The 17,184-nt window shown below is 50.7% G+C and overlaps 2 protein-coding genes across 7 annotated transcripts; one reads left to right on the top strand and one right to left on the bottom strand.

The window, feature by feature from the left end:
• Positions 1-306: 306 nt before the first annotated feature.
• FBXL8 (F-box and leucine rich repeat protein 8) lies at positions 307-6,501 on the bottom strand. Of its 6 annotated transcripts, XM_026043126.1 has the most exons (5): positions 6,442-6,501; positions 2,870-2,928; positions 2,451-2,630; positions 2,068-2,306; positions 307-1,326 (listed from the first exon to the last, which is right to left on the bottom strand). In XM_026043126.1, the coding sequence occupies exons 4-5, from the start codon at positions 2,229-2,231 to the stop codon at positions 351-353; spliced, it is 1,140 nt and encodes a 379-aa protein (XP_025898911.1). In that variant the 5' UTR covers positions 2,232-2,306; positions 2,451-2,630; positions 2,870-2,928; positions 6,442-6,501; the 3' UTR covers positions 307-350. The 6 variants fall into 6 exon arrangements, with proteins under 6 accessions (XP_025898911.1, XP_025898914.1, XP_025898913.1 ...); XM_026043129.1 differs by lacking the exon at positions 2,870-2,928 and having other exon boundaries at positions 6,442-6,485; XM_026043128.1 differs by lacking the exons at positions 2,870-2,928; positions 6,442-6,501 and adding an exon at positions 3,966-3,982.
• A 272-nt stretch (positions 6,502-6,773) lies between these two features.
• Positions 6,774-12,373, top strand: TRADD (TNFRSF1A associated via death domain). Its single transcript, XM_026043131.1, has 4 exons — positions 6,774-6,925; positions 10,265-10,542; positions 11,167-11,359; positions 11,791-12,373. The coding sequence occupies exons 1-4, from the start codon at positions 6,784-6,786 to the stop codon at positions 12,096-12,098; spliced, it is 921 nt and encodes a 306-aa protein (XP_025898916.1). The 5' UTR covers positions 6,774-6,783; the 3' UTR covers positions 12,099-12,373.
• Positions 12,374-17,184: the final 4,811 nt, after the last annotated feature.

The raw sequence follows: 17,184 nt of genomic DNA on the forward strand, positions 1-17,184 counted from the left end.
CAGCGTGCTCAGCGTTGGGGTTCTCCTACAGTGCAAAATCACCATTAAATTCTGCTGAGGTGCTCAGTAAAAACGCACGGCCAGTAAACCTGGCATTCCTGGCACCGCTAACAAAGAAGCAGAGGAGACAAAAAAGGCCTGCCCTCTGTATCATGCAAATACAAGAAGAAAAAGGCAGTTTCTCCATATAAAGCTTTATCTGCCACATTCACGTACAAACGCCTGGTCTCCTGAACAAGCGGTCATCGTGTTTAACAAAGATGGCAAGATGAGGGAGCAGAGGAGGGGATTTGGCAGCACCTCCCTTGCAGCTCGAGGTCTCCCGTCGCGTTGCTGCCGGGAGGGACCCGTCACCGCGCTCGCACGGCCCGCCAGGGGTGCCGCTCCTTGGAGACCTTCAGCGTGTAGCTCCTCAGCGCGGGGCACAGGCTCAGGAAGGCGGCCACCACCTCCGGGCTGACCACGCAGTAGCAGTGGATCTCCAGGAGGTCTCTGCACGCGCCAGCCAGCTCCAGCAGCGAGGCGTTTAGCTCCTCCGAGGATGTGGTTTGGAGGGTCAGCTTCTTTAAGGTGCTGCTGTAGCTCTGGGTGACAAACCTAACCTGGCTCACCATGTAAGTACAGGTGTTAAGCTGCAGGGTGCTCACAGGTATATTTGGCTTGAGGATCTGGGGGATTTTCAAGGCAGGGACCGTATGATCAAGCTCTAGGTCTACGCAGAGCTGAGGATGCTTTTGAGTTAGTGCAGCCCAGAGCTCTTCTGAGATAACCGGGATATATTTGTCCAGGCGCTCACAGAAAATGTCCAGCTTGGTCAAAGGAGCTCTCTCAGGCTTGATGAGTTCCAGGAAAACATCTTCAGACAAGCTGGCATAGTAAACCCCCAGGGTCGAGAGCTTAGGACATGCTCTGAGAACTTTCCTGATGGTCTCTGGCACCACGTTGCACACCAGGGTGCGGTTGTTGATGAACAAACTGCTCAAGTTGGGGTTGGCGGTGGCCAAGAGCTCCACAAGTTCATCGTCAAGAGTAAAGGGCATTTCTCGAAAATCCACGTGCCGAAGATCTGTCTGGTTCTTGGTGCTGCACATGTTGCGTATGCTCTGCAGGATGTCTTGGCCGGAGTAGAAGTAGGGGTTCTCCCCATGGCACACAACGCACAGCTGCTGCAGACGGTGGCTCTGTTTGGCCAACACATCTAAGATGCGCTTGACGTTCTTGCGGTTGACCTCCTTGGACTGGTCAAACACGATCTTCAGGTGCCTGATTTGGCTGAGGAACTGCAGGAGGCTCTGCAGCATGTCCTCCTCATCCTCCGAATCACAGCTGCAAGGGCAACACGGGCCGTCAGTCCCTCTGGGAGGGGAGCAAGCATGGAGCAAGATGCTCCTCTACTAGTGTTTCTGAGAGCAGCCAGCACCCTCAGAGGTTTCTTCTAATTTCAAGCAACGGCAAGTCAGTATAAAATAGTGGTTAAAGGCTGGGGAAGGGGACAGGAGGCGAGACAAGTCAGAAAAACCCATCAAAGGGACCTACTGAAAATGCTGGACCTCTGTCTTAGGGCTTCTTTCTCCTCCCACCCTCACTGCCTCTTCTATTTCAGCAGGCAGTTTTTGACCATAAGGCTTGTCCTTTGCTACAAGCCCTGGTGGGAACAACCACAGCCAAAGACAGAATCCTTATGATTGGGAAAGACCTTCAAGATCATCAAGGGATAAGATTATCAAGTGATAAGGTGTGTAACGCTCTGCATAAGAAGTAGGTGTCATGACGAAGATGACTGTTTCGTAACTCCTTATTTCTTGCTGCTTTTAAGTTGCACCTTACAGCAACTTACTTAAGAAAGTCATACTTTCCATGAAAACCAAATTAGGAGTATCATTAAAAAGCCCACAGTATATAACATAATTTTTCCCTGTTATGCAAGCCACGTACCAGCATGAACATCACCACCAGTGTCAATAATGTCACAACAGATTGGGGTGGATGTTTGACGTGCAGCAAAAATGGAACGATCCAGTTTTGTCTGCAGAAAAGTTTAGACGTTAAAAAAACCCCTCCTCTTACCTGATCTCTGTGAAATGCCAGACAGAGCTGGAGGAAACTGCTGCGGCCCATTGTCTGCACACCTGGAAGACTGAGTATCTGTCTCGAAGAGGAAGATAATAGAAAATCTGCACGAGGATTTCTTCTGGGATGTAGTTCCACACCTCTGGAGTGGAGGTAGGCATTTTGCCAATTCAATCAAGTGTTAAAACGTTGAGAGTAACTTCCAGGACTGTCATTAATTCTCATGCATCTCTGTTCTGGGAGGACGGGGCGGGGGAAAAATAAGGGAAAAAAAAAGGGACAGGCATTAGGATTTATTTACCAGATCAAGCCAGTGTCACTGACTCACAGAGGAGGTCTTAAAAACTGAAATTTCATCAAATTTTGAAATTCAAAATTACATTTATGCATGTTGAACATGGAAACTGAAGAACATATTTTGTTTATCCTTTGATGCGAGTTATAATGCGATGGAAAAAGCACATGGGAAGAAGTCCTGAGGTTTGCAGCCTTGTAGTATCCTGCAATGTCTTTGTTAATCTTCTTTCAACTAAGATGGGCTGTGTCCACATTGTAGAGTTCTGCACAAATAAAAATACTAACATTATATATGTATTTTCAATCTTTCCATAAGCAAATAGAGAGGTTTAAAATGACAGACCTTTAAAGCCTGCAAATATTTATCTTCTTAGACTAAAGTCAAGACTTCCTAGATTAGAACCAAGAACCAAGTCTCACAGTCCCACCACGAGTATTGCAGAAAGCCCTTTGGTTCCTGAAGCCCCAGTCCTGCGGTCACATCATTATCTCAGCATCTCACCTTTAATTTAAACTATAACAAAAATTGCACTTCCAGATACCCTCGGAGTCAGGGAAAATCTGCAAAATGCCAAATAAATACGAATGAGAAATGCAAAAGGCAAAGCCCAGGGAGCAGCCCAGCTGCACACGTTCCCCAAACCCGCCGTTCTGCGGCGTGACTCTGGTTTGCACGGGAGGCGGCTGCAGCAGAGCAGCTCCCCGTCTATCTGCTGCCATCTCTGCTGACAACCCCCTTCCACCCACTGCTTAGCTAGACCTGCCAAGCAACATCATTCTGCTTCCTTCCTGGGAACTTCCTTTTCTTATTTGCTTTTTTGGGGCATTTTCTCTGACAATCCCCTTGAGAGCCTGGACTCTCCTAATTTTAACCACTTTCAGGACAGCCTCTAATACATATCTGCCAAAATAAACCCCAACCCAAATCTCCCAGGTCCAACTCTTGTTGTTTTCACTACGGGCTTTTTCCTTGGAGACCTGTGCGGAGAAGCTCGGATCTCTTTGCACATACGAAATGTATCCCTAGTGCTGGAAAAGCTTAAATCAGGTGGCAGGAGGGGTGGCGGGAGGCGCTATTTTAGGTCGCTGCCCGGTGCGGAGCGGCGAGGAGCGCGGATCACGGCCGGCCCCGCGGCTCCCGAGGCCGCCCGGCCTCACGTGGGGCTCTCCCCGCGTCACTGACCTCATGGCTGCGCCGAGCTGTGTCAGCTCTCGGCGCGCGGGGCCCGAGCAAGCAAAGGCGCCCGCGGCCAAAGCGCTGCCAGGAGGTGCCGTTGGATCCCGCCGTGCCAGGGACGTGTCCCGAGGGGCTCCGTGCGCGGCCCGCTGCGCTCCCGGGCTCCGGCTGCACCCGGAGGGAGGAGCCCGGGAGATGGTGAAAATAACCCGGCAAGAGGGAGGCTCCCTCCCCGCGCGCGGCCTTTCCGGGAGCGCACGGAGCCGAGTCCCGTTCCTGCCCTGGGCCAGCGCCGCCTGCCAGGCCTGGCCCACGCACRCATCCCAAATCCCCAATTCCCCCATTTCCCTGCGCCGGGGCTGCTGCCGGGACACTCGGAGCTCACCCGGCTTCTCCTGCCGCCTCTCGGGCCCACACTCACCCAGGGACATCTCTGGCAGGGAGAGCTCGGGATTTCCGGGCTCCCCAGCCAGCACTTAGCCCTGCTGCCCTGGAGGTACCGAGCTTTAAGCTGAGCTTTAACCCGCCCCTAAGGCCCAGCTGCCCCACGATGCTGCTTCCATAAACGGGAGCACGGGGACAGCCAGCCTGGTTTAACCCCTCCAGCGACCGCTTTCGCTTGCCGTTTCCCTTCCGTAAATACTCCTGGTGCTCCCACATTGCTACGGCAAAACAGCGGCAGCCGAGCAGCGCCGGAGCCGCGGCTGTGGGGAAGACATCAACCCCGGAGCAAGAGGGAGCAGAGGCGCCCGGGAAGCAGCGAGCGGCGCGGGGCCCCGCGGCCCTCTCCGTGCTGGGAGCCGCGCRCAGGCGGAAGCGGCGGCGGCGCCGAGGGGCCCCGAGCAGGTAGGGGCCGCGCGGGGCGTCGCATTGCAGCGCGGGGGGTGGCAGTGGGTCCGGGGATCCCCTGTCTCATCCCGGGGATCCCCTGTCCCGCCCCGGCTCGAGGGCAACGCGGCGCCCGAGGCGGCGGGGACGGGCGCCCAGCACTGCGGCTCACACGGTGGCTTAAATACCCTCCGAGCGGCGTCGGGAGCCGAGCAGGAGCAGGGCACCCTGGGGGCTCCGGAGGGCACCCAGCTCCGGCCGGGCTTCGTTCCTCACCCCGCACGGCAGCGAGGAGAGGGTCCGGCCCCGGAGCCGCCGGGGTCCCGCTGCTGCCCACACGCCGGTGTCCGTGCTGGAAGGGACAGGAATGGGGCTGCGCTTCGAGCCTGCTCCRTGGCCTCTGGGGTTTGCTTCACCCTCCCGCTGCGACATGCCTGGAGGAGGCACTGCAAGGAAAAGCGCTGGGATTTGGGGCGCCCAGGGCCACAGCTGGACATGGCAAGAGCAGTGCGTCCTCCTCTGTCCTCCCTCTGGGATCCCTCCSGAAAGGCGCCCGGGAAGCCCACGCTGCTGCACCCCCAGCACTCCAAGGGCTCCCTGCGGCATCAGCCTTATGATTCACTGGTAATTTCCTGTGTTTCCCAAAGCAGGAAAAGGCTCCAAGTGCGAGGCAAGGAGCTTACGGTAAGAAACCTGCCTCTGCCCCGAGGAGCTTCATTTATTGAGCAAGGTGGAGCGCACGTCCCAGAGTCCTTTTGCATCAGGTTGCGGAGGAGCAAAAGGCTCCTGGAGGACGTTGTGTCCATCGGGAGGCATCCTGGCAGCTCGGGAAGCGGGGGACACCTTCGCCCGTGCGGGCTGGAGGGAGCCAGCGGCTCGGAGGGCGCCCAGGCAGGAAGGAAGGGGCTTTGCTGTGAAAGGCCCACAGTGGGAGAGGAATAACTGCACTCGTGTGCAATGTATTCACAGGCAGCCCTGGTTTGAGAATCAAATGCCACCAGTGAGGAGTTGGAGCCCCAGGTGGAAACCTCATGGCCTGTCCGGTGAACTGTGCAAAGGGTTTGGCTGCCAAACGGATCCTATGGCCTCAGGACTGGGAAAGTGCCTGGAAAACGCAGCCCTGCTGAGCACTGTGCCACTTGGGAGGCTGGGTCTGGCTGTGCCATCTTGTCTGGTTTGCAAGGAGCAGATTGAGAGATGGTGGCTGACACCGATGGAGAGAAATTATGAAATTTCCTGCCCGCACGAGGCTTGCAAGGCCCTGCTGTGTTGGGGCTGCATGTGACAGCGGCTCTGCACAGAGTTTCGTGCTGGTTCCTGCTTGGGATCTTTCTGGTTTGCATCATTTCCCAGGCCCTACTCTGGCTTTAAAGATTTCAGAGGCTCTGAACCTTGCTGACATGGATCAGCTTTGCTGGGAAGGCAGGTTTTGGCATGCTGGAGCATGTGCATGCTTACCAGCAGTTCAGTAGATTTACTGATAAGGTGATATTTATACTGATAATACTGAGACTTTCTAACTGTATAAAGCAGCAGCCCTGAATGGCAATTTCAGCATGGACCAGCAGGAGGGAGATGAGGAAGGAATCAATCTCTGCTCAGCTGTGTCCTCTGGCAAAGAGAGCTCAGGCTTGTTTAAGCTGGCCCTGCTTTCCAAAACAGACAGCACTTTCCAAACCTCCAAGCCCCAGGACACTGTTAGACCCTTTCAGTGGATGCTGCAGAGGATCCACTCTCTCCAGAGGAGTCTAGAGAGATCAGATCCACCTTTTTGCTCCAAACTCTAATTCTCCCATGGAAATCACCTTTCTGCATTTGCTTTCTACAGTCCCTGGTGCCAGGGTATATCCTGGCTGCATCCTCATTGTGCTGGGGAGGAGTTCAGCTGTGCACTCAGCAATTCACCTCTCCCAGGCACGTGGGCCATGGGCACTGCACTGTGTCCTATAGCAAGGACAGTCAGGAGACCAAAAGGCAGAAGGCTCCTGAGCTTGCAACAGGATGCAGTTGGTGTGRACATGCCAGCACCAGCACTGCTGGCTGCTCCCTGGAGCCCCTCCAACACCTACCTTCAGTCTTCGCCAGCTCAGCTGTGCAGTCAGGGGCACGAGGGCCAATGCTCTTTGCTTCGGAGTCTCTTTGGGCTAGGAACAAATGGACTCCGATGGAAAAGGAATGCAGAGCTGTGCGGGCTGCCAACTCTTTGGGACACTGTGTCCCACTGTACTGCGCTTTGCAGAGTAACAGCGAAACCCTTAAAGGCTACACTTGCTTTAACAACATTCCCACCTCCTCTAGGTCAGACTAAACCCCTGCAGAGCCACCAGGCGCAGGCTCAGGGCCTGCCGTGCTTGCCTGGTTCATTCTCGGCGTGGTCTGACTCACCTCTGTGCTTTTGCAGGGTGCTGAGGATGGCAGGCAGCCCCGCTCCTTGGATCGGCAGCGCTTACCTCTTCCTCCAGTCGACCTGCAGGACTGTCGCCCTGCCTGCCCTTTACGAAAGCTCCCAGCAGAAACCCAGCATCTTCAAGGCTCTCAAGCTGGCACTGGCAGGTACCCATCCTCTCTGATGCTTTGGGCAGCTTCACAAAGACAGGTTGTCCCTAGGAGACAGAACAACCCTGATTTCACGTGTCCCCCTCCATCCAAATATCCATTTGCATCCGAATATCCACAGCTTGAACGGATCCCTGGCATTCCAGCTGTGATTTGGGCTTGGGCACATACCTCGGTGCCAGCCCTTCACTGCTCTTTCTGCTCTCYCTTGCAGCTGCAGCAGGGTCACAGCTTGCACATGAGCTAAGGAGCAGGCACACGAAGGGAGCACTGCTGCAACCCTCAGTYCTGTGCAGCTTTGTGCCCATTTTCCTGGGCAGGGAGTTACTAAATCCATATGTTTGGGCCAAAACTGTGTGTTTCTCTCTGCTCTTTAYGGCTCCAGACAGTTCCAAGAGGGGCTGAGAGCAGCCTGCAAATATCTCTGGGGAGATCAGCAGGACAGAGCGAGGCTCTTCAAGGGGGTGCATGGTGGGAGGGTGAGAGATCTCAGGTATAAATTGAAGCAAAAACTGGTCACAACAGATATAAAGAAATCTTCTTCTCCGTGAGGGACAGCCAAGCAGCTTTCCAGAGGAGCTGTGCAGTCTCCAGTCTTGGAGGTTTTCAAGACTGGCCTGGATAAAGCCTGGTCTGCCCCTGCCATGCATGGGAGGTTGGGCGAGATGCTTTCTGAGGGTCACACGATAATTCCGTTGTATGGAAATATCCTATTTTGTGAACGATTGTTTAATCCCATTTATGTGAGGTGGAAAGCATTGTAACTGGTAGGAAAAATACTTAGTTTCTATCTTAATGCCATCACAGAAACATAATTTCTTCTTGGAGAAGCCTGTTTTTACAGTGAGTGATAGGAAATYGACTGGAAGCAACTTTCCAAAAATAAATAGGTACAATCACATTAGCTTCGGTTCCACTTAACCCTGTTTGCAACAAAAAGAGGATCTGAGATACACATAGCCATAAAACTGCCCATTTCTCCATCCACCCTTGCGCCAAGCCGACTGCAGAATAACAGTTATTAAGAGGTTATTACAATTATCTGGAAGGACTATCACAGCGTTCCTAATGTGTTTTAGGAGCCTGTGTGGATTCTTTAGGTCTGTGTAGCTATAAGTGCAGCTTTTTCTGGCACTCACCCACACAGCAAAGCCTCAGTTCCTCCAACAGAGGCCAGTTCACTTTGCAGCTCCATCCAGAGCTGTGCAGCAGCAGGAGGTCCAACACAGTTGTCTAATGAGGCCCCATTTGTGCCCACTTTGTGGCACTGGGACAGCTTCCTACCTGCTCACACATTTAAGGGAAAGCTGCCAGCAATGCTAAATCCTGCCCTGCTCATTCACACCCAAAAGGGAACTGAAATCTGAAGCTGTCAAAAGTCTTGTGAAGGAATGAGGACAAAGCGCTCTCTTTCGAGGTGGCCTTCCAGCCCTTGTGTATGCTCTTCATAAAGGTTTCTGTATTTTCACAGCTTTTCTCTCCCCTCCCTTCTCCCATCCTCCTACGCAAGCTTCGGTTTAATCAGCACTCCGAAAAAAAGAGAGCATGAAGGAAGCAATGAMAACAAAAGGACCTTTCTGACCAGCAGTTGCTGGTTAAAATGCCTCTCCCAGCTCCCATCCCCATGTCTCATTTACCCATTTAAGCTGAACTAGGCTTTCTGACGCAAGCTGAACTCTGTAAAGTCACTAATCCTGGCTAACATGGTGCACACAGGTCTCCTCTGCCCTGGGATTCTCCCAGCATGTTCAAATAATGAAAGTTTTTGTTAATTACCTGGCTTAGAGCCAATCTGAGCTGGTATATCCATCCAGAGCTGTGCAGGAGCAGGGGTCCTTCCCAAGGGTCCAGCGCCGATGGGGCTCTCTTCTGTGTCCATTTCACAAACTGCAACGTGCTCTGCTGCTGCAAAAATAGAAAAACGTACTTCTATTTTCATCATCGTCATAAAAAATCCCTTCAGAGACAAGCAATGAGCACCGATARTCCAAACTGAATTTAGAGGGCAGAAGGAAGAACGAGGCCTGCTCGTTTTCTGCTGCCTGCTTCTCCTGTGCTCCCCCTGCATGGGTATTAACCTGGGGGCACCTCCCTGGCTCGTCCCTGCCAAGATTTTGCTCTGAAATATTTCTGGGTATAAAACGGCTTAAAAGATCCCAGGCACAACCCTAAGTGAGCCAAACTCCAGCCCTGTGGCTGGGTTTTGTCCGTGCCGTTGGTGAGGACTGCTGAAAGCTCCAAGCCACAGGCTGGGGCCACGGGCAGCCAAAGCCRACCTCCCTCCGGGACCTTCGTCACTCCATTAAAATCACACGGATTCTCCAGGCACAGGGAGTGAAACCTCTGATCTCACGAGCACAGAGCTGAACTCTGTGTTTTCACCTATGAAGCTCTGCTGTGCTGCCAAGCAGGGTGATTCACATACCTGATTAGCCACACAGCTCGGCAAGGCCAAGAACATGAGCCACAGGATCTCGCTCCAGGTGTTTCTTTACAGGTAACAGGGAAAGCTGTTAGCTGCATTCAAATATATTGCTAAAGCTTTCTTCTCATGAGATGTAGATACCTTGCTGCAGCGAAATAGTCAGAACTAGGAGTCACAGTTCAACAGATCTTTGCATTTGTGGATTTTTTAATTTTATTCTGAACTTTTGAAGCAACCACTTTTGTTACCTGCCATCTGACTTTGAGTTTCCATGTTAAACAAATTGCCTTCAGCACTTCCTTTCATATTACTCACCTAACGATTCCCCCCAAAAAACCCAAACTTCTCTGAGCCCTTCAAATCGGATGCTTTGACCTGGCTGCGTTTCTACTTCATTTTTTTCCAAGTTTTATTTTTTTTAATAGTATTTTAATCCCCTAGGGAAATTCCACATTTCTTTCCCTAGCTGCCTGTAAGTGACCCAATCCCTTCCCACCTCTGCTCCTCTAGGAGCAGCTCAGATTCAGCTCAGCCCCCGCTCCCATGTGGCCCTGGACAGGAGAGTAAGAGGCTCCTTCTCAGCTGCAAGAAGGACCAAACCACCCACTGCATGAGCTGGACGCTCACTTTATGAGCTGGACTTAAAACCTCCCCTAGCAAACTACATTTTGGGATCATCATCTGGACTGTGGTACCCAGCAGTTTCAGCTCAGGTGGGTTCCACCCTTCCTGGGGACTCAGGAGAGCAAAAATTAACCCTTTCCTCTTGATTTTACAYGCAGGTTTTTCACCAGAGAAGATTTTATCGTAGCCAGAAGACCCCAGGCTTGCAGGCTTGGTGGTGGATGGGAGTGGGTCTGGGTTGTCTCTCTCGTGCCGGGATAGTGACTCCGCTCGCTTCTCCCTGCCAGACTCCACGGGCAGCCTGCACGGCGTGGACATGCTCAAGGTGCACTGCAGCCACCCGCACCTCATCGTGCAGCTCAAGTTCTGCAGGCAGGAGAACTGCCGCCGCTTCCTGCGCAGCTACCGCGACGGAGCGCTCCGCGCCGCCCTCCAGAACCACCTGCAGCTCTCCTTGGCCATGGGCAAGGTGCCCGTGGAGACGGAGCTGCGGGCTGGCAGCGAGCACCTCGACGGCATGCTCAAGGACGAGGACCGCTGCCTCGAGTGCATCTACAAAGAAAAGGTGAAGGGGACAGGGAGGGAGGCCAAGGGAGGCCACGGGGGGCCGTGAAGAACAGCAACAAGGGACTTAGGAGAGCGGGTCCTGCTGGGTTGTCTGCTTCGCTGTCCTTCAGCTCAGCTGTAGCACGGGGAAAGGGCCCTGCCAGGGGCTGCCTGGGAAGGGCTGGCACAAGAGCACGTTTTGGCAGGCTGCTTTTCTGGGAATGGAACAAAATGAAAGCCTTTCAGCCCGGAACTAAGCAGCACGTGGTAGCACTTACCCTGTCCGCCTGCTGCTCCCTTCCCCTGCTGAGTCAGCGGCCTGGCCCGAGGAGACGGCCTGGTTCTCTGTTCCCCAAAACAGCCTCAGTCCGACCTCTGCCTAATGATGCAACAGTCAGAAAGATCACAAGACAGCACTGGCTAAGSACAGCGCGAGGTCCTAGCCGCCTGTTTCTGACCAACTCTTGGTCAGCAGAACCCCATTAGATTATCTCATTTCACAAGTTTAGTGCACGAGCTGTGGGAGTCTCATTGCTCCTTTCTCGATGCCATCGCCCTAAACTGCACTCCAAAACGTGCCTTCCAGCCAAGCTTTGCAGGGTGGTGAGCCCAGCACAAACCACTGACACCATCTGCATTACAGCCAGACCGCCTGAGGGACGAGGAGATCACCGAGCTGGAGGAGTGTTTCAAGAGCCTGGTTCTTCAGCAGAACATCAACAACAACGTGGCTGCAAAAGACTGCCTGTCTCCCAACTCCGTGTCTCCACCTTATTCTTCTCAAGGCAGTTCCCTTTCCCCAGACGTCACCTTCACCTTTCAGGAACAACAATTTGGTGAGTAGCTAAAACTGAGTCCTCACGATCCTTGGATATCCCTGCCTCGAAGGCCAGAAGGGAGGAGGGTTAAGGTCACCATGTAATAGGATCTACCTCATGTGAGTCAAGAACTTCCAAAGAAATCGCAATTCCTATTCCAGCAGTGGAGGGATGTCCTCAGAGCACATTAACCTGTGTGTGTGACACCCTGCCCACAGGGCTGACCCCTTTAGTGTCACCCCGCTCGCACTCCTAGGCTCAGCAGTGCTGCCCTGGTGCTAAAGCCCCACAGGACAGACAGACCAGCAACTTGGTGAGGCCCATTACTCCCTGTGGATGCTGAGTAGGCTCTGAGCTCCGCAGCACACGGAGCAAATTGAGGACAGGCTTGGGCTACCTTGTGTTCTCCATGAAATCCCTGTGTTTTAACTCCCTCTGTTCCCTCCAAGCCAACAGAACGCTCACACTAGAGGACCACCAGAAATTTGCCAAGCTCGTGTCCAAGAAATGGAAGCAAGTGGGCCGCTCCTTGCAGAAGAACTGCCGGGCCCTGCGTGACCCCGTTATTGATAACCTGGCGCTCGAATACGACCGGGAGGGACTGTATGAGCAGGCCTACCAGCTGCTTCTCCGATTCATCCAGTCAGAGGGGAAGAAGGCCACGATAGCGCGGCTGATAGCGGCCCTGGAGGAAAACGGCCTCACCAGCTTGTCCGAGGAGCTCTTGGGCCTCCGCTCCAACGAGGAGTCTTCCTAGACTTCCTAGGCACCTGCTAAGGGCTTTCTTGCTTTGCACAAAACTGCTGCCCATGTCCTGGGCATGAAGGGCCCTGAAAATCACGGCAGGTTTCCATGTAGTTGGGACTGCCCAAGGGAAAGGCTCAGTGCTTGCAAAGCCAGTGTGGAGCATCCAGGTGCTGCTCTCATGCTCTTTATGTCAGTCTGTTTCCAGAAGTCGACGTTGCTTTCCCTTGAACACACRAAAGAGGCTTTCAAACCAAACTCCTTCAGGACTGAAGTGTCACAGTGAAGAAGTCTGGCTTTAACAGACGCCTAAAGTTGGGTGGGAGAGAGGGGAAATCAAGGCAGGCATCCYAGAGACTTTCTGTGGGGAGCAGACAACACCACATTCCTGAGGCTGTGGCCTAGGACCATCCCTGGAGCTGCCTAGAGAGTTGGAATCCATTTATATGTATGTGTGTATATATATATATACACAAATATATATATATATTTGAAGACCCTTGTCTTCTCAGGCAGGCCATGAAAGGCCAATTCATCTTCCCTTGACAAGGATAAGAACCACTGGCCTCCACCATGAGCTGGAATACCCTGACCAAACCTATTAACAACATCACACTCAGCTCTTCCTACCAACCAGAGGGAGCCTCAATCTGTGAAAAGGAAAACACAATTCTGGAAGGAAACACAAACAAARAAAAMCCCAAAAAATCTGAGTCTTGCAGTGAGCACATGACCTTCCTGGAACTGCTACTTTAGGATCTATTGCAGCATCAAAACCYAGCCTGACCCCAGCATACCCTTTACACGATGGTGCATTGCAAGTGCCAGGACCTGCACGGAGCCTTTCCCTGGCAATGCTGTCACTGTGTGACAACTGGCATCAGCTACTGTGCCTGGATTGACCTGCCCTGATTTTGAGGGTGCAAATTGTTCTAAAAGGAACGGGACCCCAAACCCAAAGCTAAGCTGTGCTTGCAGTTCCATCCCTGTCTCTAGGGATGGTTGATGCAGACTGCAACAGAGCAGAGTTTAGCTTTGCCCATAGCAATGTACACAGCAATAAGTGTTTAGCATGACAGGGGTCCTATAAAGCACAACAAACAGCTTCATCACCCTTACCAACTTTCTTATGCTTCCCTATGTTTTTACTTACCCTCTTCTATTGATTGCACCTCTCTTTGCCCTACCCACCTATGATAACAACAAGTGGGTCTTGAATTTTATCTCAGTATATAGAATGACTCTACCAGCATGTGTAAGCACATGGGTGCTTGTGAGCTTTGGCTCACTGGCTGTACCTCATAGCAATGTTGTCTTCCAGATAGACAAGCCCTGATRGTCTTTTAAAGCACAGCTCATGTGTTAATCCTTCACTAGAGACAAAGCTGTGAGTTGGTGAGGTGGAATCCAGGGTGAAAATCCCTGGATTCAGATGAGCGTTCAGAACAGTAGTTAATCTAAGATGCGGATTGAGGGATTCAGATGGCCAATTTTTACCAAATCTGAGCCCACATGCCTCAAATGAGCTGAAACTCAAGCTCCTCAATGTGAGCCTGAGGAGTCTGGCATTTGACTGCAGACCTTGGAGGTTACGGACACAGTGGGGTAGGAAATAGGAAGMATCAAAGGACAGAGAGAACGTTTTCAAGCTACCTGGTCCCATCTTGCCCTTATTTCCAAAGGCAACAGGACTTCAATCCACAAAGAGTGTGGTCCCATGGCATTTTATTAAGGCATTTTAAGTTGGTGTTGTAGTCTCATTTCCCCCAGTCCTGGTCCACATCCTATCTCCCTCTTCCAGCAGCTCCAGTGCTGTCCTCCAAGGGAAGCAGGTATTTGGGACCATGGCAATGCTGATGATAATTATTTTAGGCTGCTGTGGAACCATATCACATTATGCCCAGAGAGCTCTATTTGCCAGCAAGTCTTCTGGTAAAGGCATATTTTGTAAAATATTAGAAACTTGAAAGTTACTTTTCAAGGGCCAAGAGGGTTTACTCTTGATTTTACAAAAATGATTTTTAGAGTGCAGGATCATACGCATAGAAATATTCTTTATAAATGTCACAATAGGCTAAGTTCTCAGGCTATCGCTATTCATGTGTACAACATTCACATACAGTCAGAAGGCAGCCACTCAGTGGTGAAAACTGTTAGATTTTTTATCATCTGTTGGTGCTCACAGYGAGAAATGCTTATTATTCAGCATCTACTATAAGTGAAAAAAAATCTCAGCCTATTAGTTTTAGAGAGGACTATGAATTATTATTATTATTTTTTAATGCAAACCTTGTGCATTTTATTCCTCTGCAAGCAACTGGCATGTGTGTTTCCTCTGACTCACAGATTCCTTCTCAAAAGTGCCATTAAGTGCAGCAGCTCCTGGCAACTTTTCTGGAACATCGGCATCTTTAACAGCATTCACAGGGGCTTTCATGGCACACAGACGAAGGATAAGGGTTTTCCAGTGATATTCCGTAGTGGAATTGTCTAAAGCACCCAGTATGGTTTAGGATAATAGCAGTGGCTGTTTCATACCTTCTTTTCAGTGATGAGTTATCATCCACGGCCATACGTTGGATGCAATGGAAGTTCAATCCTGCTTTCAGGTGGGCTCCTCCCTCATTAAACAGTTGGTTTCATCTTTGTAGTGCTGGMACAAATACAGCAGAGAGAGTCTTCACAGAAGCCCTAGGGTAAAATCAGATACACGGTGGAGTGAGCACACAGTATCATTTGCATTCATTTGGCATCTGGGCGAGTCTCGACTCTGAATTTATATCTGTTGTACCCAGAGGATTTTATGGCAGTTTTCCTCCTGTGTGCAAAGGCAATCTACAGCATGAAGGACAGAAAGAGACACCCTCAAAGGCAAATCCATTTGCAGCGACCTGAGGAAACGAGTGGGACACCTACCTCCAACATCAATGCAATGAATGGAACTGGAGAAAGAGTTAAGCGTGTGGGGAAGCTCCTTTGATAGAAACCAGAAAGTCAGCACTGTGCACAAGCACAAGTAGGTGCTCCAGGGTGACACGTGCTGTCACGCTGTCACTGCTGAGCACAGGAGCGTGCTGGGGCTGCCTGCACTCCCCAGTTTGCTTCCCTCCTTCCCGTGACTGTTAGCTGCACATGGACTGCACTACTCGGATGCTAGAGACGTACAAATGATGCTCTCCCGTGCTGCTGTTTACATGGATTAGCTCATGTCTAGTGGGCGAGACGGACACAATTAACACCCCTGCTGAATGTGGCCTTATCCCTTAACAGCTCTTCTCTATCTCTGAGGGATTTTTTTTGCAGGGGTGGGGAGCAGAAGTCAAACACGCTATAAAATAGTATGCAATATTAGAAGCAAATGAAGACATTAATCAGTTGTGGATGAAAAATTCAACAGACAAAATATAAAGCAAAATAGCAGAGCCAGGCCAAAATGAATTTGCAGAATGGGATCCAAGAGGGCTCTCTCTGYGGTGCAGATTGTTTTTGTAGCTTTAGCAGTGTTTCACATTTGAAACAGGCTCTTTTCAGTCTGCCAGAAGGAATAAGTGACCTATCCAGGCACGACTTGGAGAGGCTTGTTCTGGCACAGCTGAGCTGCAGCGTTCAAGTGGATGATAACAGAGGAGAGCAAAAGTTGAAATCACCACCATTTATTCTTTGACATGAGGCATCTGCTAGAAGTAAACCCAAGCGAACATCCTGACCTCAAATGGTCATGCAGGAAAATATCAAACTGCCCCGGAGAGCAGTTTRAGGAAAGCCTGACCTAAGCCCTCCTAGGTGCTTGTTAAAAACACACCAATCTACCTGGTGGAAGAGGAGCTGGCACCATCRCAGAGGCTTCATGAACGATAGTGATAGGAGAGATGTCCCCTTGCAGCAGCTTCACGTCGCGCACACCACAACCATCTGCAAAGGATGTGTCATCCCAAAGCTCTGCACAGCTTAAAAATAAAGGAGAGGTGTCAGATTATTGTTCTGAACCACTTAAAAACAAGTGGTACAAGTACGTTCTAAAAGAGTCTTAAAGAAGTCATAAAGCTTAAAGACTTCACTCAAATTAAATACTAAAATTTCCATACAGACTGCAATGGCAGGTCAAATCAGAAAATAACATTGAGTGACAATTGCAGCAACACTCCAAGCTTCACATTTTGCAATTTTTGCAATTTCACGCCTGCCACTGAAGACACACCTATCTAGCCTACTTCTAATGCAAGCCAGGGTGCTAATGTCATAGCATTTGGGGTCTCAAACCTTTATGAAAAATGTGAGCCTCTAAGTAAAAGAGAGTTTGCTGGAGCTTCATAGCTAGAAAGCTATGAAAGCTTCCTTCTAGAAAGCTAGAAAGCTTCCTTCAAAATTCAAAAAGAAAAAAATGAATATACTTTGCTCCATGGCCAAGATTTGAAAATCTCTCRCAGCCATGAACTGCTGATATTTTACACCTAGAAACAAGGGAATATTAGAATGGGAGTCGAGAGGGTTTCATCAGTGCAACCTGCATGCCTGGGGAGCACAAGTGGAATCAGTGAGCCACAGCGCTCCACACCAGGCAAAGCTCTGTCTTTTTTTTGTCTTTTTTCTTTTTTTTTTTTTTTCTGAGATGGGCCCAAACTTTGAGATAATTTCAGGTCTGGAGTCAAAATGTGTAGTTTTTCATCTCTGGATTGAACTGGGCAAAGGGATTTGGCCATACATCTCCTATTTAAATCAGTAGGAGACCTGTGGTTAATTCCCTTAGTCATCAGTGGAAAAATCCCTTGCTGACCTTTTAATTCCAAATTTCCATGATATTCAGCATCAGGTCTGGATCAGCCATCTACAGCTATGGACTGCAGCATCACGTATACTCAGGTCTAGGATACTCACCTTCCAGGGAACTATCTTTTATATAAGAAAGCACTTTGATTCATTTTTCTTCCAAACTTTCTATGAATAAATATATACTTTTGATGAAAAGTGCCTCAGACTTTCTTATTTCAGCGCTAATGCAGCAGTAAGTAGAAAAGGGCTTCACCAAAGCCCTCTTGAAAGCCCACTAGATGCAACTGAGTCATGCAGCGCAGTGGGGTGCTCTGAAGGAGGCCTCCTGA

The sequence above is a fragment of the Nothoprocta perdicaria genome, unplaced genomic scaffold, assembly GCF_003342845.1.
Source record: "Nothoprocta perdicaria isolate Ctin4 unplaced genomic scaffold, notPer1 scaffold_321, whole genome shotgun sequence".
Classification (NCBI taxonomy): domain Eukaryota; kingdom Metazoa; phylum Chordata; class Aves; order Tinamiformes; family Tinamidae; genus Nothoprocta; species Nothoprocta perdicaria.

Excerpts from the sequence above, each read along its gene's own strand:
- FBXL8 (XM_026043126.1), bottom strand. The coding sequence starts at position 2,231 with ATGCCTACCTCCACTCCAGAGGTGTGGAACTACATCCCAGAAGAAATC. Across the intron at positions 1,327-2,067 it reads TGGCATTTCACAGAGATCAG|CTGTGATTCGGAGGATGAGG; the intron begins GTAAGAGGAGGG and ends TTGCCCTTGCAG.
- TRADD (XM_026043131.1), top strand. The coding sequence starts at position 6,784 with ATGGCAGGCAGCCCCGCTCCTTGGATCGGCAGCGCTTACCTCTTCCTC. Across the intron at positions 6,926-10,264 it reads TCTCAAGCTGGCACTGGCAG|ACTCCACGGGCAGCCTGCAC; the intron begins GTACCCATCCTC and ends TCTCCCTGCCAG. Across the intron at positions 11,360-11,790 it reads CTTTCAGGAACAACAATTTG|CCAACAGAACGCTCACACTA; the intron begins GTGAGTAGCTAA and ends GTTCCCTCCAAG.